The sequence below is a fragment of the Rousettus aegyptiacus genome, unplaced genomic scaffold, assembly GCF_014176215.1.
Source record: "Rousettus aegyptiacus isolate mRouAeg1 unplaced genomic scaffold, mRouAeg1.p scaffold_m13_p_2, whole genome shotgun sequence".
NCBI classification, from domain to species: domain Eukaryota; kingdom Metazoa; phylum Chordata; class Mammalia; order Chiroptera; family Pteropodidae; genus Rousettus; species Rousettus aegyptiacus.
The window spans coordinates 146,590,931-146,612,610 of record NW_023416295.1 but is presented as its reverse complement, the minus strand read 5'-3'; the positions used below and the strand labels follow the sequence as shown (position 1 = coordinate 146,612,610).

The window sequence follows — 21,680 nt, the reverse complement described above, 5'->3', positions numbered from 1 at the left end:
TAGCAAGAGATAGTTCCATACACAGACAGCACATTCTCTAAACAGAATTCTGGTGCCAACTGTTAAATTTCTTCCTACCACGTTACATGTGGAGAGTAGTTAAGTAACTTATCATAGATCACACAGCTGTCCTACTGGTTTCTAGAAATCTTTCCAAACATTTTTCCTTCCACTGAAACTGAAACTCATTAACATTCTGTTGATCACAAAAAAATATATACCTAATGTAAACATTAAAAAGAAGGCTGAGGAGGGGTGGTTCAGGGAAAGCCGGTACCAATTACTGGTCTGGTGGTCTCAGAATGTCACATGTCATTGTAAGCCCTGTGTACAGATTCCTAACCCAGTACTCTTCCTGAGTCGACCCCCTAATGTTTTCTCACTAGGGTACAACCCACTCTCAGTGAACCTGCACTTTAATATAGTCCTTCTTATTCTACCCACTATGTTTCTTTGTCTTGTTTTCATATTTTCTATATCTTTGTATCTAGAAAATCATTTGCTCTATGTTCCATTTTACCAATTCTCTCTTCAGTTATGTCTAACACAATGTGTGCTCATTTCAACAATTATATTTTTCATTTCTAAAAGTTCTATTTGGCTCTTTTTCAAGGCTACCTAATTTTTACATTATTTTATTTACTTTATCTTATTTTTTTCTATAAAGATTTTATACTTAGTTATATACTGAATCTGACAATTCAAATACATTTTCAAACATTTGTACCTGTAAGTTTTTGTTTGCTTTTTGTCTCTGAAGACTCTCAATATTGATCTGTGAATTTCAGTGTTTGCTTATGAGCTTACATTTGTTTGAAAGTGATATATTAGAATTCTTGGAGCCTTCCTATAGAAGAAATTTGTGTTTGCTTCTATTAGAAGCCACAGGCTGCTAGTAACCTGGGTCCACATTAGGTCCCTTCTCAGGGCTTAATACAGGACACACATTTACATGGTAAATCCAGAGAATGGTCTCCTGTTCTCAGCTTTGATATCTGAATGTTGTAGTTCACAGTTTTGGAATGGTTTTAGGTATGTGATTTTCCATTTTGTGTTTGTTTGTTTTTTGGGGGGATAAGTATGGAGATAACCTTGGAGAGTTCCTTGATGAGCCCATTAATGCCTTTAAAAATATGTTTTATCCAAGAACAAAATGTATTCTAAGAGAGTTCTCCTGTGTAGCTTTTCTAGATATCACTCAGAGTAGCTTTAACTGGACGGAGCTACACTATTTCATTTATATCTCTCAACAACCCCCGAGGTAAATAATTTTATTCTCAATTGACCGGTGGGAGGTTAAGTAATTAATGTTTCATAGCTAGTAAGTAGAAGCACATATTAGCACTCTCACTAGAATTCGAACACAAATGTGTTTAAAGCCAAAACCTGTGTTCTTCACCACTGTGTAATACGGCATCTCATACAAACTCTGATCTATACACTTTTAAAGGCATCTCTTCTCTATCTTCTACTTGCTACCAATTCCAATTTTAGCATCTGCCTTTTAAATCCCTTGTATCACGGCAGATGTTAGACAGAATGGCTATCAATAACTGCCAAACCTTGATGCAAACACTGGTAAGCTGCTCTGAGTTTGGAGTGAAAAGAGTCAGCCAGCAGAATAGATAACGAAGGTTTTAGAAACATAAGTTGAGGCATGAGTCACATAGGATTTTAAAGAGAAACTGCTATAATCTTTGGACCCAAATTATTTTCCTCAACATTCAAGTTTAAAAAAAAAAAAGTACACAAAGAAAATAAACAATTCTCCCTGCTAATATCTCCACACTTGAAATTACCTTTAGGAAAATTAGAGGCAATCACCATAGGATAAAATCTCTTCCACTTGTAGCAAGACCACCCAGGCTCCACTGTTTTGACATATCTATTTTAAAACATTCATCTCTTCAGCTTAAGATCATAAAGTATTTTAACTGACACCAAAAGAGTCATTAAATTTCCTTTTATAAGACAATTTAAGCCAGAGGTTCAGTTTGGAGGAGATTTTTAAATACATTTGCTTACTTATTCATTCATTCTTAAACATACAGTGTGCATGTCCTGTATGCTAAACAACTTGCTGGGGCCTCAAGAGCATGGATAAAAGATTCTTGACCTCAAGCCGCTCACACCTACGCTACTGCCTCTAATAATATGGAAACGCGCACATTCGGCACCCTGCTGCTCTTTTTTAGTGGCAGCGAACAACGGTCATTTTCTGGGAGCTTCAAAGTTTAAAAACGAACTCTTAATATCATAATAGTTTAATCAATTAAGTTCCAGTTTTTATCTTTTTTTTTTTTAACTATCATTTGCCTAAATATATTTTGAACTACTATGATGGGCAAATGGCTACTTGAGGTTTCAACTCTACCATAAAACTGAGAAATAAACTTTGAGAACTCTCAACTTTTTGTCAATCTCAACTTCTGCTTCACACTACCATATGATAACTCACACTGGGCCAGTGAATTTTAAATCATTTGTGAGGAATGGGACCCTTGGAAATCAAGTTAAAAATACATACATGTACATCCATGAAAATTATGTATAAATTTCAGAAGAGGTTCAGGGAATCCCTAAAGCCGTTCCTCAGACCCTAAGATCATAGGAATAGCTGCTGACTGTGAGCAACTTTAGGGTATGAGTTGTGCCTCATTCAACTTTGTATTCCCTGTCCCAGAGCAGATTTCAAAAAGTATTTGCTGATTCTACATTTTTATACTTTACAATGTGATAACCCCACTAATTCTAGTAATCATCTGTCAAGTTTATCACAATATTATTGACTATATTCCCTTCCCTTTTTCACCCATCTACCCACCCCCTCCCTTCTGGTAACCATCCCTTTGGTCTGTTTCTGAGTCTGTCCTAAAATTCATATAACCTATATAAGATTGCATACCAACTATATTTGTATACTTACATTTTAAAAAGTGAGAAAATAATACAAATAATTTTTAAAAGTATTTGCCAAATGAACCCCTCTGGAACTTTTTGTTCTTGTGAAGCTCTCAGTTTCATCTCTTTTCCCCCATGAATTTCCAAATTCTCAACTTCTACATATATACTTTTCTAAAACTTATTTGCTTGAGACTAATCTGATAATCTAAACAGCTATCTCTTTTCTAAACTCTACTTTCATAATTATCCTTTTTCTATTTTACAAAAGAAAAGCATACCTCTTCGTATCTCAAATATTACAATTATGCATTTCCCAGAGTGTAAAAAAACCACCAGGCCACTAAACAAACATTTCCAAGATATACAGCTCCTAAGGGAGTGTCCCTGAGAAAAAGCAAAAAGATCTTTATAAGAAATAGAAAGAGGTTGTACCTTATTTTATTCAGGGGGACAAACTCTTAGCAATTCCCACACCTTATTTACATGTTGAAAAATTAGCATTCAGAAGTGAAATGATTTTATGGGGTTATATTTTAACACTAACTTGAATTAAAAGGTAGTCAGCTTTTTCCTGACAGAAAGTTAACTCAGAGACAATCTGACAAAGATCACTGACTTTGCTATGAGGACATGTAACATCAGAAGAGCTAAATCTGTACTTCTGAGATTTTGACAATATATATTTAAAGCATATGCACAATAAATGATGTACTGAAAATACATACTTGGCAACAATTTAACTTTATGCCAAAAAAATTATCAAGGAAATAATGATGTATTTAAAACATTCTTTTAAGGGGTATTAGAACAGAAATGTTTGAGGACCAGTAGGTTAGATCTGGTATGTTGTGAAAACCAGGTACAATTGAGCAGATCTTGCAGATCCTTGCTACTAGCCACCTACAAAACTCAGCAAAGAAAGGAAGAGGACAATATTAATTGAAGATTCAGCAGTCTCTACTGCTATATTAGAATGACCTCTCTTCTCCAAACTTATAAAAATGCAATCAGATGAATGTGACTGCAGAGCCCTTTCTAGTCTTGTATCCTAGTCATCAGAAGTCATCTTTTTGTTCTGAGTACTATCAAGAAGAATGTACTTTATAGCCACTGAACAATTCATGAGGAGGGTAGATCTCATGTTAAATGTTTTTACCATACACACACACACAACAAGGCAACTTTTGGAGGTGACAGACATATTTATTACCTTAATCGAAATGACAGTATCATGGGTGTATGCATAGCTCCAAACTATTCAAACTGTATATACATATTAGATGTACACTTTTTTATATCAATTATACCTGGTTTTCAAAAAATAAGAATGCACTCTAAACAAGATATCCTAACAGAAGCTACAGCAAAGCTCCTTCTTACTGAGAAAGTCTGTTAAATATATCAACAAACATTGCCTTCTATAACCTTACTTTTGCTACCAAAATTATGTGTGCCCCTCATATATATTTAATTTTCCTCAAACCTGTTTTATCTTGATACTGATATTTCCTAAGAGAATTCTGTAGTGAAAACTCATAGTGCTTATTAACTCTCAATGGAAAATTTTTGTAAGAATCAAGGCTTTGAAGAACAACTATAAAAATCAGTGGTACTTAGCATTTCCACTGCATAGCTTCATGCAATAAATTTAATTTTCAGTCACATGAAAGTGCAAGACACTGCCAATGTTCTGGGTTTGCACAGCTTTGAGAGAAGACTACAAGATACGAATAAAAAAACCTTTTGAATCATTCTCCCTCCCCTAAGAAGAATCACTTGTTCTTCAGTTTAACTTCCTATGTATGTGGCCCCTAACCATATTGCTAATTAGTTTTATTTTTACCTTTATAAGAAATCCTACTACATATTTTATGACTCACTTCTTTTTCTCAACGTTAGGTTTGTGAAGTTCATCCATTTTACTGTGGGTAGTCATAGTTCATTGCTGTAAAGCATTCTGTTAGGCGAACATATCCCAATTTATTTATTCATTCTACCGCTGATGCACAACTATTTTAGTTTTGAGCTACTATAAATAATTATTATACATTTCTCACTAATAATTACTGCTTTTTTTCTCTAGGGTATATTCCTAGGAATGAAACTACTGAAACATGGAGTATGTGCATCCTAAACTCTACTAGATAATGTCAAACGTATTCCAAAGTGGTTGGAACTATATTCACTCTAGCTAGCATCCATGACATTTTCTGTGGCTCCACAGGTTCCTCAACAGTTCGAATAATTTCTGCCAGCCTGATAGATATGGAATGATATCTCATTAGGATTTGTATTTGCATTTTTCTGATTACTAATGAGGTAGAAAATATATTCATTCATTTATTCGCTATTTGGATTTGTGCTTGAAAGTCTGGTTTAACTATTTGACTTCTTTTCCTATTAGGTTTTCTGTTCTTCATATTAAATTAATTTCTTTATAAATTAAATATGAAAGTTATTCATATATTCTGGATACGAGTTCTTTGTTAGTTTTCTTCTACGCGATGGCTGTACTTGCTCTAGTTTTAGCATGTCTTTTTATGAATAAAAGTTACTAATTTTAATAAATCTAACTTATCAGTAGTTTCCCTAATAATTAGTGCTATTTATTTCAGAAATTACAAAGCTCATGTTGTTCTCTATAAGCTTTCTTGCTTCGCTTTTCAAATTTAAGTCTTAACCGTCTAGATAGGATGTTTGGTATAACATATGAGGTAGTGGTGTAATTTCATTTTTTCCCATTATAGACACCTGTCTCAACATTGTTTTGAAAAGTTTATCCTATTCTCATTGATTTACACTATTACCTCTGTCATATATTAAGAGTCTATATGTATATGGATCTAATTGGGAGAAGGCTATTCTGTTTAACTGATCAGTTTGTTTATCCCTGCACCAATGGCACATTGTCTTGATTATAATAGCTACATAAGTCTTAATATCTGGTAGGGCACTCATCCAACCATTTTTCCTTCAAGATCGTCTTTGATATTCCTGGCTCCTTGCATTTCCACAAAAGTTTTAAAATCAACTTGTTGAGTTATACACACATATACACACACATCACTATTGGGGTTTTTATTGGAATTTCAGTGAATCTATAGATCAATTTGGGTACAACTGATGCTTTACAATACTGAGTCTTTTAGTCATGGTATATCAGTACATTTAGTCAGATTCTCTGAAATGTCTCAATAAAAACTCTATAATTTTTCTATAGAGGGTTTGCTTTCTGTGTAATTGTTAAGTATATCATATTGTTTGATGCAATTGTCAATGGTATGTTTTTCCTTATTTCACGAAATGGAATGGCTATATGCATTTTGATTTCGTATCCAAAAACATTGCAACATTGAATACATTTTTAAGTGAAAAAACTTTCACTCACTTTTCCAAAATAATATCACTTGTGAAAACTCGACTGTCTCCTTGTGCAATACATGGATCACCTGGAAAGATCAAGTGGTGTGATGGTCACTGATTAGGAGCATGGGCTTTGCATTGAGACATGTCTGGATGAAATCCCCAAATGATTACTGGCAGGTGTGAGTATGAGCAGGTGACTAAACTAACCATGTCATGTTTTCTTTTCCCATAAATAAACAAATTAAAAGACTCCACCTATTAGGATTGTTTTGACGATTAAATGATGCAATGCATAGAAAGAACACATAACCTGGCACATAGAAATGTTGGCTAAATGTTGACCAATATTAATCATAACAATTTTTGCTTCCCTTGCATTTATTATTTATAATGAACTTAAGTCTTAACCACCATGTTTACTTTTCCTCTTAAATATTTCATTTTTTACCCTTTTTTATCCTGTAGTTTTTATAATTTTTTCCTCAAAAACACAATCTCTATCTCTCATCTTGCTCTAAATCTTGCTCTATTCTTTTTTGTCTTCTTTTTAAAATCTTACTACCAAAAAAAAAAAAAATCTTACCACCAACTCTACATGTTGAGGTAGGAAAACAGAATCCTTTGCCCTTGAGTGTAATATGCTGAATGTTTCATTTTCCCTCCACAAGAACACTTATTCATTCTTAAAAGTTATTTTATTCCTAACTCAAAATAATAGTTAAAGAATTATATTATGGTTTGCAAAATGTTACCATTGGGGGAAACTGAATGAAGAGTACATAAGACCTTCCCATACTTTTTCTACAACTTCTTGTGAATTTGTAATTATTTTAGAACAAAAATTTTTTAAAGAATCAAAGAAAAATATTTCTGTAAATTCTCTTGCTCCTTTGCTCATTCTCTTGAATTTGAGATGAACCCACCCCAAATTTAAAAACTACACAGTCTTAGGATTCCCAGAACTTCAACCAATTAACTTTAGGTTCAATTAAAGAGACACCATTATTATTGCTGGGTTTTTTTGTAATCTTCCTGATAAGACCCCATACAAAATTAATTGACTTCTAGCCAAGATGGTAGAGCAGGTAAATGCTATGCTCACCTCCTCCCCCAACCATATCAAAATTACAACTAAACTACAGAAAAACCATCATTGAGAACTATGTGAAGACCAGCTGAACACAAAACTGATAACTAAGGATACACAGAAGCCAAGTAGAGACTGCCAGGAGGGGCAGAAACACAGAATGGTGTGGTCCCACACTCAGGATGTGGCAGTTAAAAAATGGGAGGGATACTTCAGCTGCAGAGGTCCTTTCCTGACAGTTCCAAGCCCCATACCCAGCTCCTCAGTCCAAGGCTTCAGTGCTGAGAAGAGAAGTCCCCATAACTCCGGCTGTGAAAATCAGTGAGGATTTTGTCCAGGTGAAACCAAGAGCTGCTGGAGTCCCAGGCATTCCTCTTAAAGGGCCTGTGCATAGACTTACTCAAGGATGAACTCACTCACTCTGAGCTCCAGTGCTCAGACAGCAGCTTGAAAAGAGCCAGAGTCACATGGGGAGGAAATGAATTATCGGGCTTCAGGGTGAGGGGGCTAGTGGGGCAGCTTTATCCCAGACAGAAGTACTACCAGAAGGCATTGTTTCTCTGCTGAGGCCTCCCTGCACCAAGCCTACAAGCATAGGTGGCACTAAGTCTGAGTCTCCATCAAACTGGTTAACACCATTTTCCCTGCTCCCTAAGATCCCACCCCACCCAATGTGCAAGCCTACCAAAGCTGCTTCAAGTGGCTTTTCCGTATAAATGGAGTATCTCAATTCATGCTAAGAACTTTTCTAAAATCTCTCAGTGGTTCACAAACCCCAAACAAAGAGCATCTGGCCTCAGCATGCCCCATACCTCTAGTTAAGTGGCCCCAAGCCCAACACTAGTGGCAGCCAGCCTTGGTTCACAGCTCAGCCTCTCCCAAGTACCTCCAAGCTCAGCACAAGTGGCATCCATCTGTAGATCACTTTGTAGCTCGTACCCAGTGGCCCCAGACCAGGCACAGGCAGTAGTTGACACTGGCCTGCAACAGAGCCCCCAAGAGGCTCCAGAACCAATACACCTGATGGCTAGCTTTGGACCAGAGCACCACCCAACCACTTCCACAAACAATACATACAAAGGGTGGACTTGGCAGTCACTAGAGGCCCACAAAAGCAAATTCTGCTTCATGGGATCAGATCCTGCAGGACAGCTCCTCCACTGTAGTCACAGCCAGTCCTCACTGGCAGTCAGCCTGAGGGTTAATCTCACCTACTGATGTGCCAACAGCAACCAAAGATCAAGTACAACAGAAGAGCACAAACAACACGTACAAGGGACACACCTGGAGCACCCAGCTTGCGTGATCAGAGAGATTGTGCTATTTGGGCTCACAAGACTAATACTACATGAGGCCACTCTGGCAAGCCCAGGAGATAGAGCAGCCCTACCTAATACATAGAAATAAATCAGGAAGGCAGCCAAAATGAGGAGATAAAGAAACATGTCAAGACAAAGAAACATGTCCCAAATGAAAGAACAAAACAAATCTCCAGAAAAAGAACTAAACAAAATGGAGATAAGCAATCTGCCAGATGCAGAGTTCAAAACACTGGTTATAAGGATGCTCAATGGTTTCAGTAAGAACTTCAACAAAGAGATAGGAAACATAAAAAAGGACATAGAAGCGATAAAAAAAATAACCAGTCAATAATGAGGAATAAAATAACTAAAATAAAGAATATATTAGAGGAAATCAATAGTAGATTAGATGAAACAGAAGACTGATCAGTGATTTAGAAGTTAAGGTAGCATAAAACATCCAATAAGAACAGCAATAAGAAAAAAGAATCCAAAAAAATGAAGATAGTTTAAGGGACCTCTGGGACGGCATTAAGTATACCAACATTCACAGCACAGGGGTACCAGAAGGAGAAGAGAGAGAGCAAGGAATTGAAAACATATTTTGAGAAATGATAACTGAAAATTTTTCTAACATGGAGAAGAAAATAGATATACAAGCCCAGAAAGTGCAGAGTCTCAAACAAGATGACTCCAAAGAGAATCACACCAAGACACACCATAATTGAAATGCCAAAGGTTAAAGAAAACAAGAGAATCTTTAAAACAGCAAGGGGAAAGCAATTACCTACAAGGGAGCTCTCATAAGACTATCAGCTGATTTATCAGCAGAAATTTTGCAGATCAGAAGGGATTAGCAGGAAATACTGAAAGGGACAAAAGCAAGGACCTACATTCACAATTACTCTACTCAGCAAAGGTATCATTTAGAATCAAAAGTTGGATAAAGAGCTTCTCAGACCAGAAAATGCCAAAGTAGTTCATCATTACCAAACCAGTATTACAAGAAATGTTAATGGGGCTTCTTGGAGAAGGAGGAGGAGGAGAAGAAGCAGAAGAAGGAGAAGGATTAGGAGGAGGAGGAAGAGGAGGAGGAGGAGGAAGAGAGAAAGAAAAAAAGATCAAAAATATGAATAACAGAGCAATAACTATGTACCTATTAATAATCATTTGAAATGTAAATGTACTAAACACTTCAATCAAAAGACAAGAGTGGTTGAATGGATAAAAAAAATAAGACCCATACATCTGCTGCCTACAAGAGACCCATTTCAGATAGAGAGATACACAGACTGAAAGGAAATGGATGGAAAAGATATTTCATGAAAATAGAAACAAACAAAAAAAAGCTGGAATAGCAATACTTACATCAGACAAAACAGACTTCAAAACAAGGGCCGTAACAAGAGACAAAGAAGGACCCAGCAATTACACTTCTGGTTATTTATCCAAAGAAACCCAAAACACTAATTTGAAAAAACATGCGCATCCCTATGTTCATCTCAGCATTATCACAATAGCCAACATATGGAAGCAACCCACATGTACTGATAGATGAATGGCCAAAGAAGAGGTGGTACATACAGTCAATGGAATATTAGTCAGCCATAAAAAAGAACGAAATCTTGTCATCTGCAACAACATGGATGGGCCTAGAGGGTACTATGCTAAGTGAATCAAGTCAGACAAAGAAAGATAAATACCATATGAATTCACTTATATGTGGAATCTCAAAAACAAAATAAACAAGCAAACCAAACAAACAAACTCACAGAGAGAACAAATTGATGGTTAGTAGATGGGAGGGGTAGGCGGATGGGTGAAAAGGGGGAAGAGATTAAGATGTGAAAATTGCCAGGTATAAAAACAGTCTGGAGGTGTGAAGTACAGCACAGAAAATTTAGTCAATAATATTATAATAACTATGTATATCAGATGGGTACTAGACTTATCAGGGTAATCACTTGGTAAGTTTTATAAATGCCTAATCGTTATCCAGTGCTTACAATGTCCAGTGCTTAGACATTGTTCTAAGCATTATATATAATTATAATGTATAGATATATATACACACATTTATGTATATGTACATATGTAAATATACATACATATGTAGTATAATTCACTATAATAAATCTATTACGTATTATTATCCCTGTTTTACATGTGAGAAAACTGAAGGAAAAAGTGTTAAGTAACTTGGCCAAGCTCACATAGCTGGTAAATGGGCAAACAGTGAATAAAACCAAAATCATCTTGCTTTAGAGTAGACTCTTAACCACTAAGCTCTCAAGTCTTCCAACTAAAGAACCTTTCATTAATGTGCTAAGCAACATTAATTTTAAAAGACCCACTCTAAGATATGTATTGGTAAACTGTCTTAATTTAAATGATAAAAAGAAACTTTTAAAAGCTTTTAGTGGCAATAGGAAAGAAAGTTTTCCCTGGAACATAAAATAGATCCCCATTAGACTTCTAATAGACAACCGTGGATATAAGAAGATAAAGAAACAATAGCTTCAAAGTTTTGAAGAATACATGAAGCATCTGGAGAAAGTTTACCTATGTTAATTATGGTTTTTTTCAAATGGTTAGGTTTGGGTGATTTTTTTTCCTTCTTTGTTCTTTTCTGTTTTAAATTCTTACAGTGAGCATAAATTTTTGTTGGAAAAAAATATATTTTAAGTAAGTAAATAATGTACCATTTTTCACTGTACAAACTGACAAAAATATTAAAGATTAATAGTACATAATGTTTTCAGTATTAGAAAACAGGCAGTGTTATCTATTACTGAAGAGAAAGTAAATGGAACAGTTTGGAACTGTAATTTCACAGTATGTCAAAATTTAAAATTGGTTGTGTTTCTAGACGTCTATGGGACTTCTTACTTAGGAACCAAAACCAGTAATGCAGCTTTGTTTATAAAGTGACACACAAGTGCTATTCACTTGGATAGGACTTCCTTAGATGACAAGCACCAGAGCCCTGAATGTCTAGATATTTCACTCTTAATTGTTAGATACATATTAGAGTCTAAAGGCAATGTTTGACTTGTCTTCTTACAGAGATTGAGTCATTCTCCACAATGAAAAGTCCTTGCAGAAAAGGCTGATAGTTTACTACTGATTGGCTTCATCAACTATAGACTGCCCCCTAGAAGCTCCCACAACAGCTGCCAAGATTTCTGGAATCATACTAGAGAATTTTCTGCCTGCTTTCCCAAATGTGATTGAATATAATGCAATTATAATTATCATATAATCATACATTCCAATACATTCTGACAATATTGCTATTTTTATGCATGCATATGCAGTAGATTGGTCATTTGGTTTTTTTTTTTTCTTAATAAAACTGATATTAATTCTGTTCACCAATTAATGCCAGTCAATGAGTTAGGACTAAGGCCAACAAATTGGAAAGTAGTAGTAATGAGTAAGCAGGATATTGTGTTGCTGCTTTGAGCAAAATAATGGATCCTCATGTTATTTCTACCATCTCCAAAGGCAAGAAATAGAATCCCTGAGGAATTCTATAGTGCTTGGATTCCCATAATTCTAATTTATTTACAATTCCCTTCTTCATCCTTAATGCCTGTGCAGATGATTTTCTTGGTTTCCCAAAATGAATTGTGCTCATTGCCTTTAAGATGCTAAATGCTTCAAAAACCTTCCTCTTTAGTCCCTCACCAACATAAGTCATAAATTCTCACCTTTGCCGAATTATACTTGGGTTAGCTGTCACTAGATGACTTTTGGATCCAACATCTTTAGTGTATTCACTTGACAAGGGAGGAAGATTGCATCTAGAAAAATAAGAACAAACATTTTAGAATGATTTACTTACTTTAAAATCAAGTCAATTCTCATGACAAATAGGAGTTTTTAAGTCTAGCTCAATTTAAAAATAACTTTTATCGCCTTTCCCTTTTAATAGACATTAGAATACTATCAGCATCATCAAAACATTGTCATAAAAACTAGTCCTGTTTTAGAGGAAAGAAAATATCAGCTAGAGGAGTAAATGATCTATGAAAGTAAAGACACATAGCTAGAAGGAATTTATTCCATTCAAAATATTTTTGAGGTGGTAGGACGGGGAGTATTAGGCGTGAAATTAGAGCTCAGGAGGGTGTGGTACCCTAGAGGAAACAAGACATACAGTGTTCTTCAACTACTCATAAACCTCAAGAGACAGGGAGGAATCGTATTTGTGTTTTTCTTTTCCCAAATTCTAAATCACGATTGTACATTCAGTGCAACTCTGCCACCTAAATTAATGCACAAGCCACTTTTGTGTGCATGACCAATGTATGGGTTGACTACCGGTGATGCCATATGGTATGGCCTCTAAAGAAACACAATGATTCTCCACCATCCTAGTTTAGCAAAGGGAAAGAATATAGGTGATATTTTCTTGGTGATAGAAATTGCTTTCTTTCCTTGCCTTCCTCTCTCTTTCTCTCTCGCTCTCTCTCTCTCTCTCTCTCTCTCTCTCTCTCTCTCACACACGCACGCACGCACGCACGCACGCACGCACACACACACATACACACACACACACACACACACACACACACACCATGCTGCCCTCGTTGCCTTCCTTAGATACAATGTCTTATGAATGTTTACAATGGAAAAAAGGCAACTGAAAATCCAAATCATATGGCTTTGGACAAGTTAACTTTGGACAAGTTAATTTATCTGCCTGGCCTCAGTTTCCCCATTACACAAAACAAGGACTTTTTCTCTCTTAATAAGGTTGTTGTAAATATTAAAAGAAAAAAATGAATAAATATTCCCTATCTCAATGTCTCACACATAGTAAAAGCTCAAAAATATCACATACCAGAAATAGCATATAAATGTAATTAAATATACATGCATTATTTATGACATCCCCAAATGAGTCTATCATTTCCATTAAGTTTTCTTTTACTACTGTGTTCTCATTTCTCCTTTCCACCCATAAATCTAACTTGACTCCCATCACATCAGGGCATTTCTAACTTTTTATTACTTCAACAAACTACATTATTGTTTATTTGTAGGTAAAGAGATCCTATGAATATTAATGTCTCTGCCAGTTCCCCAACTAATAAATTTTCCATATAAATTTCCCCCAGGACATGGAATTGTCTGGGCACCCACTCAGCCTACCAGCTCAAGTTCCCTGATGTCTTACTTATACCCTGTGACTCCTACCACATCAGGGTGTCTTGGGTGGAAACCTGTCGCGGTCAATTTGGAATCTTCCCTTCATCTGTTCTTTGGTAATGAGAAGCTGGTTCTTTTGGAAGCTACCCACAGATTAATTAGTCAGCTAGTTAGTGACTTTTTCTGAGTGTCCACTGAGAACAAACATAGTGGGCATTGTGGAAAGCGCCCAGGTGAAGCCAAGTTGCAAAGCCTGATCTTGAGGTGTCTCCAGTCTAGTGGTCACGCCACATCCCATGTGGTTTCTGAGGACCCTTGTGAGGGAGTAAGCTTATGAATTAACAACCAGGCTCATCTGGCACTGGTGCTGGATGTGGTCTTGTGATTTAACTGATCTTAGCAAAGAGAAAAATGATTTCTGGGATAAAACACAGGGTAAAATTTGGACAGTTTTCTCTTGAAAAAGTTTTAATCTTGATGGTCATTTGTAACATCTGAGAACTAACCAGTTTATATTAAAACTGTGGACTCTAAATATTGCCAGGGAGTGCTTTCAACCTACTTTGCCATATTAAATGAAAAGAGCTGGTTCTCATGAGTAAATACTTTGCTTTGCTATGTGTTCCTTGCAAGTGGAACCAAGGTTCATATGTCTGGGTTCTTCCATACCTCCTACCACAGAGTAAAAGCTCAAGAAAAACTTATGGATATTGTCAAATTCTACAGCAAAGGGAAATGCTTAAAACAATAAAGATACTATTTTATAAATGCATTTCTAGAAAATAATAAAGTTCTATTTTGGTATGAATATCTGTTTTAAGTTCTTCTGAGTAAATTTCTCTTCAAGCACAAATGTCTGTGACACTTCCCTGTAGCTCCTTTCTTAGAAAAAGGCACACTATCATCTTAGCTCCTCAGCTCCTAAATTGATAATTACATAGATTTACATAAAGGGCACATTTAATACAGTCAAATTGTTTTTTAATAAGGCATAATTGTGTAGAAGTGTTTCAAACTTGCATTATCACTTGTTGGCACAATTAGCGGAGATTAATGGCTGAAATATCTTAATAACTGTGCTCATGATCCTAAAAGATATGATCACAGAACTGACGAAGAATTAAATATTCTTTGAACTGGGGGAGGGGGGATGGAGGTAGGTAGGCAATAGGCTTGGTGGAGAGGAATCTTTAAATAGAAAAAAATCATAAAATTACTTTTTAAATTTTACATATACTTAAGTATGCAAAACATGATTTGAGCATAATTTGAGGCACCAAAATTATATTGCCTTCACTTGTGTCCCTGATCCACTCATGTCCTCCCCAAGATGCAAGCACTCATTTCTCTTAGATCTTCAGATAAGTTTTATTCAACTATATTACTTTAAAGTGTTTTTGGTTATAAAACAGATGTTTATTTTGAAAACTGGGAAATCAATTTTTAGCATTAAAAGATGTATTTGAAAATGTATAAGCAAAGAAAATAATGGAAGTGTTCTGCCCTAATCCTAGAAGACATTTTGAACTATAATCTGGTATATACCTGAATACACGTAAAGCTATTTTTGGATATCCTCTTTTGCTGTAACTCTCCATGCACCCTATAATCTAGAACCAGGCATATTATGTAATTTCTGATCACATTTACTCACTAAATGTTTAATGTTGAATATAAGCTACTACCTCAATTTTGTAAAGGTGCCCAAAAAATTGTGTATTAAGCAGCCATTTATAAGTAGATCCATAAATGGTCAAATAAAAATAATCTTAAAACAATTTTCCACTGTAAACCATAAAGCTTTTTAAAATATTAAATGTGTTATGAAATAGCACCGTTCTTAAAGTTAAATTAAAGGCACATGCACACATAGGTCTAGTTATGAGGCTATCTTCTTCGAATTCTTTTCAATCCTCGCTGCCCTCATCCTTCTATGAACATTGTGTGAATACTGTGCTGGGCACTCTCATCACAGGAACTCATTAATTCCGAACTTGAATATATCAACACCAGATTATGTACAATGCAAACTTAGTCTTATTTATTTACGATAAACATGGCCCTACTAGATAACCCCTTAAGGTGCTTAGAACTAATCTTCCACATGTTACATTTAAAATACCCATCTTCCTAAATGGCAGTGACACACCCATGTATGTACTCAGGAATAATATAAAAAACACATTTATCATACTGCTTCCTTCTACATTGCATTGAGACTTCTTGAATTCACTTAACTTCCCTGAATGTGTGAGTATATTATTATCCATTCCTTCTTCCTTACATAGTTTTTTGAAAGAGCAAATAAATGTATAATCATGAGTAATTTGAAAATTTACTCTAAACCACATGAACTGTGTTACAATTATATAGTATTCATACAATCACAGATAGAATCAGTATTTCTCTAGTGGAAAGTCTTAGGAGTTGTCCATTCCCGCTTCCTCACATAGCTGGGAAAACTGAGCACCGGCAAAGATAAAATGACTCGCTGTACATCACAGAGCTAATTCGTGGCAAGGGCCTGCCCTCGTACCTCTATTTTCTCTGCTGGCTTCTCAGCCTCTACTGAATGCCAACGTACTGAAATGAATACCTGAATTTGGCCCAGGGTCTCTGCTCTTCTCTTGTATCTATGCTCTCTAGGTGACTGTATCCACTCCTATAGCCTTAATACGTCTGCAGCCCCACCTCAAGCCATTCTCATGGGTCATGACACTGTGGCAGCATCTGGTGTCCTTCCTACATTAAAGCCTTCTAACAGGCTGTTTCTGTGCTGGGAGTGGAATGACTCAGCCCAGACACCACTACTCCTCAGAAAGTCTCAGGGCCCCTCTCTCTCTGTCTCTCAGTTGCCCCCATCATAGCACTAGCACACCTCCAGGTTCTAAGGCCATGACAGAATTGTTCAACATACCACTTACAGAACCAGCTAAGGGCCCAATACAGTGCAGATGCTCAATAAACAGAAGTTACATTGACTTGAATAAAGAGGACTCTTTCTATCTTCTCCATTTTCCTGCAGTTCAAATGTATTCCCAAAAACATAACCGTAATTGTGATGGAAAGAAATTGCAGTCCTATGCTGGAAAAACTATGGCAGGGCATCTCCCCACAGGAAAGATGGATGTAGAAGGATCTCCCCACTTTGCTGCAGGCTTCGCCAATGAGATGACAAGTCTTTCAAGAAGCCCATCTCTTGTTCTTGAAGAAGGAACTGGGCCCTCCCTCACATACATGGCTTCCCTTGAAACACTCTCAAATAGAGTCTAGACTCTCCCCTACTTCATTCAGCTAAGAGCTCAGAGGTGAGTTAGTGTTCTCTTGGCTACCTTTTGCCATTTCAACTATTACTTATTATCCTTAAAAAAGAACACACACAAAAAAAAACAAATAACCCGTCTTCTTTTGCTCAGCTTTCCGTCCTCTGTGTTGCTTGCGTCTCAGCCTTCCTGGCCCCGGAGCCTTTTGGCACCTGGTTCATTGCCGTTCCCACTTGGGGGAGGCTTTGGAGCTCAGCTGAAAGACGCTCCACAGTCTAACCTTGACGTCCCTTCACGTCTTCAGTAACAAATGTCCTCTTTTTCTACAACAGTCTGAGCATCCCCAGAGAAGCTAAGCTCGAAAATCATATACTCCAGTGGGTTATTCTTTGACTTCGGTTCTTATCATTCCACTTCTCTCTCATCCTCCCTACCTGCCCCCTCCAGGCTCTGACTGACCCTATCACTTGGCCCCATGTGGCTCCCTTCCTTTCTCCTTAACACTTCTCAGGGCCCACTTCTTATCCAGCCCAGACTCCAAGATGTGTCACTTCACACACTCTTTAGCTAGAACCTTCCACGTTTTGTCACTCCCCATCCTTCTTACTTTTCATCCAGACAACCCCAAATGTATATCAATCCAATCACTTGCTGTCCTCACTTCTGGCCCAAATCACCCAACGGTACAGGTTGGTGCCACGACAATGTGATGTTCTCTACCCTTGGCTGGATGTGTCTCAGCAATCCCTTTATGTGTCATGGCAGAAGCTTCATGTTTTCCACCGGAAGTGACGTACACATCATCACTCTGCTCAGTCCTTTTTCCAAGTTTCTTCCTCACTTGGAATTTATTCCCCATCCTTCCTTCGGTTTTCCCAGTCAAGCACAGATCAAATCCCTCTATAAAATTCCCCTCACTACTTGCAAACGCTTTTGTGAAAAATGAAGAAAGGGCATAGAATGAAATGGATAGATTAATACGCTTGTGCATAGAGAGTTAGTCTTTGCAACAATTTTTAAAGTTTTAATCACCTGAATGTGTAATCTAAAATAAAATCTGCATGTCTCCACTTCTGAGGTCTGCCCACAACCTCCGAGTCTTTCTTGGCTTTGTACTTTCTTGAGGCACGTTCCCTTGCTCTCCTGGCCCTCTCCTGAACTTACTTGTATATGAACTTGAAGGGAATCTAAAGAGCAGCTACAACTGATTAATCACAAGTGACTAGTTTCAAAAGGTCCCAGGGCTGTTGGAGGGGTGGGGAAAAGGAGAAAAAGCAGAGGCCGAGCTGTGGGTGCTCTTACCGCATGACAAAATTTGCTTCATCTATTTGACGGCCACAGCCACTCTTCTTCAGAATCCCACCATTTCCCACCACCGCACATCTCTTCAAGGGCAGCTGGAATGGGGTTGCCTAGCAACAGAAAACAAGGCGGGTTTTCACTGCAGAGAATGCACAACTGCTCAAGAAACCATTGTTTACAGCAGACCCTTTGGAGGAATTTGACTGAAGACTGGGCTGAGTGAAGAGAGCATGTAGAAAGAAAGATGCAAGAAGTTTGTAAAGAAAAAACTAGCCTGTTCCTTTGAAATTACAAAAATAAAAAAATTTACTCCCTGAAGTATACTTAAATATAACAGCATTTTTTTTTCTTTCATTATCAAATTGGCCATACACTTAGTACAGGATGTCTGCTTGGGAAAATAGAGAAATCCAAGCTACATATAGGATTATTTTAAAGGCATTAAGCTGAGAACAAACTCAGATGAATCTTATTCCCCTATTTGAATGCAATTTCATTCATTCATACAATCAGCCATTCATTTCAGCAAATGCTGCTGAGTGTTTTCGATACTAAATCTTGAGAATAGATACAAGGAAACAGAAGTCACAGGCCTCAGGATTCACAGTTTGGGACATAGGGAGAGTGTGAACATATACACTTACGTAACAGACTCTAATATAATGCTGAAATTACTGTAGAACAGGTATGTTCCAAATGCTGTGGAGAATCTTATAGAAGAGCAAGAAGGCATTTCTGCCAAGCTGACTCAAGGCAAGCTTTCTCACTCAAGATAAATCTTAAACGATGAGCAGGATTCTGCCAGGCAGAGAAAGCAGCATAAATAAAGGCATGAAAGTAGGCTGAGAGCAAATGCTGTGTTTATGAGCAACTAAGAATTCTGGGTGGGTCTGTCTAGAAGTTAGGAGGCACTGAGGGGCAAGTGACTTGTGCTGAACCAGACAGCATGTGACTTTCTTTCTGCAAACATTGAGCTGGACTGCAAAGAAAATGTTCACTGTACCTGAGTGTTCCCTGAAGTGCTATTTATAGTACAGGGAATATCAAAACCCAGCAATAGCCCCTGAAAGTGAAATGCGTCATTCAGCCTCTTTTAGCTGGATCAGCAAGAACCACTAGGTACAGAATTTCTGCTGGCTGAAACAATGCACGATGGCTGGAGTTCTTTGGGAGAGAACCTTACTATATATAACTGGTACATAAGATAACTATCCTGATACTAAGTAGGCCGTCCCAGATGAATCTGAAGTAAATAACATGGATTATACCAAAAAATAAATGGAATAAATACATAAACATATATTATAAAGGCCTTACATAGGCATAAAACAATTAAACCAGAAAAAAAAAAAGTACAGGAATCTTTGTGGTCTTTAATAACTAAGGAAGGCACTTTAGCAGCAAAAGAAGAGAATTTTACTTCCTTGATTTCTGATGTGTAAAAGAAACAACCAAAGCTATGAAAACGTAATTGGCAAAGATACAGTACTTAAAGTGCAAAGTCTAAGCATTTGCCAACAGAGAGTCGAGAATTCTCTGCATGACCACCACAGAGACCGGTCCACTCAGCTCCAGAGCAGGACACACAGAGGGCAGAGGCCAGCACTCCAACACACCCAGGATGATTCGGGATGATATGTGGCATTTTTCTCAGTCACTCTAAAAAGGAGCATTTAAAATCGACACTGGACACACATTAATTAGGTCTATAATTTATTAGATATAGATTTAACTGTGCTCAAGTTTGCACAAGTATTTATTAAGTGCCTACTATATTCCAAGCATTCCCACAGAGTTTACATAATAGTGGTGAAATGGATGATAAATAAGAATAAATAATTATGGTGATATGGGCTATAGAAAGAAAAAAAAAACATTGGCATTAAAAGATCAGGAAATGCTTTTGAAAGGGAATTGCAATTTAAGTAGGATGGTCAGGGAAGAACTCAAAGGAGACATGTAAGCAAATCTCTAAAGGAGATGAGAGGTAGTGAGCCATACAGATATCAGTGGAAACCACTGATGCAGAACTTCAGGAGGAAACATTCCTAGGGTTTGAGGAAAGAGCAAAGAGAGCATTGTGTCTGGCAATGAGTAAGTAAGGGAGAGAGAAGTAGGTGGGAAGATGAGAGAAATAACTGTTGGGGCGTTTGGAGAAAAAAATCTGTAGAGCCTTGTAGGGCATGGAAAAGACTATGAGTTTTATTCTAAGATGAGAATCAAGTCAATGAATGATAAGCAAAGGAGTGGCAATATGCCATATTTTGGAACAATCACTCTATTGCTGTGTGAATAGGCTGTAAGATGTCATGGGCGTAAAGAAACAAACCTGTTAGGAGTTTCCTGTAACATGAAGTAGAGATTTTGGTGGTTTGGACTTTGGTGACAGCCGTGAGGGTGGTCGGAAGCAAGCAGATTTGCTGATGCAGTGGAAGTGAGAGAAATCAAGAATCATGCCAAGGCTTTTGGCTTGAATAACTTTAAAGATGGACTTGCCGTTTTAGTGGGATATGGAAAAAGTACAAGTGGAGCAGATTTGAGGGGAACAATTTGGAGCTTGATTTTAAATATGTTAAGTGTGAGATGCCTATTAGACATTTAAGTGACAATGTCAGGTAGGCAATTGTACATATGAGAATATAGTTTAGGAACTGATCTTTCCTGGAGATAGAAAATTGGGAGTGATCAGCATACATACAGTAGATATTTAAAGTTAGGAGACTAAATGGTGTCAAATGAATTTAGACAGAAAAGAGAAGAGGTCTAAGACTTGAATCCTGAAGTGCTCCTCAGGAGACTGAGGAGAAATCAGTAAAGGAAGTTAAAGGAGAGCGGCCAGTGAAATGGAGATAAAACGGTAAAGTGTGGTGTCCTGGAAGCCACAAGTAAAAAAGCATGTCTCAGGAAGGAAGGAAAATACTACATCAAATGCTTGATAGAGTAAGAAAGAAAACAGCTGAAAATTGTCACTGGATCTAGCAACATTGAGGTCACTGGTCACCTTAACAAGGACAGATTTAATTCGTTAGTGAGGACAGAAGACTAGTCTGATTCAGTGACTTATAACTTATACTGTATATTTGCATATCTATTTGAGTATACTGTGGTTTATTTGAAAAGTGTGGGTTGATTCAACCTCAACTAAAATTTAGTTTGCTTTGTAAAAGCCAATTTAAACATCCCTCATTGTTGTTAGAGAGATTCTTGAACCAGATTGGTGAAAATCTGGGCCCAAAACAAGCAGATCCAGGAAGTGGAAGCAGCAGCAGCAGCATAAACCTGGGTACAAACACTGCCTCC

The 21,680-nt window shown here is 37.1% G+C and overlaps 1 protein-coding gene across 2 annotated transcripts in view; it reads right to left on the bottom strand.

Moving 5' to 3' along the window:
- ST8SIA1 (ST8 alpha-N-acetyl-neuraminide alpha-2,8-sialyltransferase 1) overlaps positions 1-21,680 on the bottom strand; it is a 116,444-nt gene that overhangs the window by 37,359 nt on the left and 57,405 nt on the right. Inside the window, exons 3-4 of one of the 2 annotated variants that reach the window (XM_016140502.2) lie at positions 18,381-18,490; positions 12,372-12,464 (exon numbers count right to left, since the gene is read on the bottom strand). In XM_016140502.2, coding sequence (XP_015995988.1) covers positions 12,372-12,464; positions 18,381-18,490 — 203 coding nt within the window. The remainder of the gene's footprint in view (positions 1-12,371; positions 12,465-18,380; positions 18,491-21,680) is intronic. The other variant, XM_016140503.2, reaches the window with a different exon arrangement.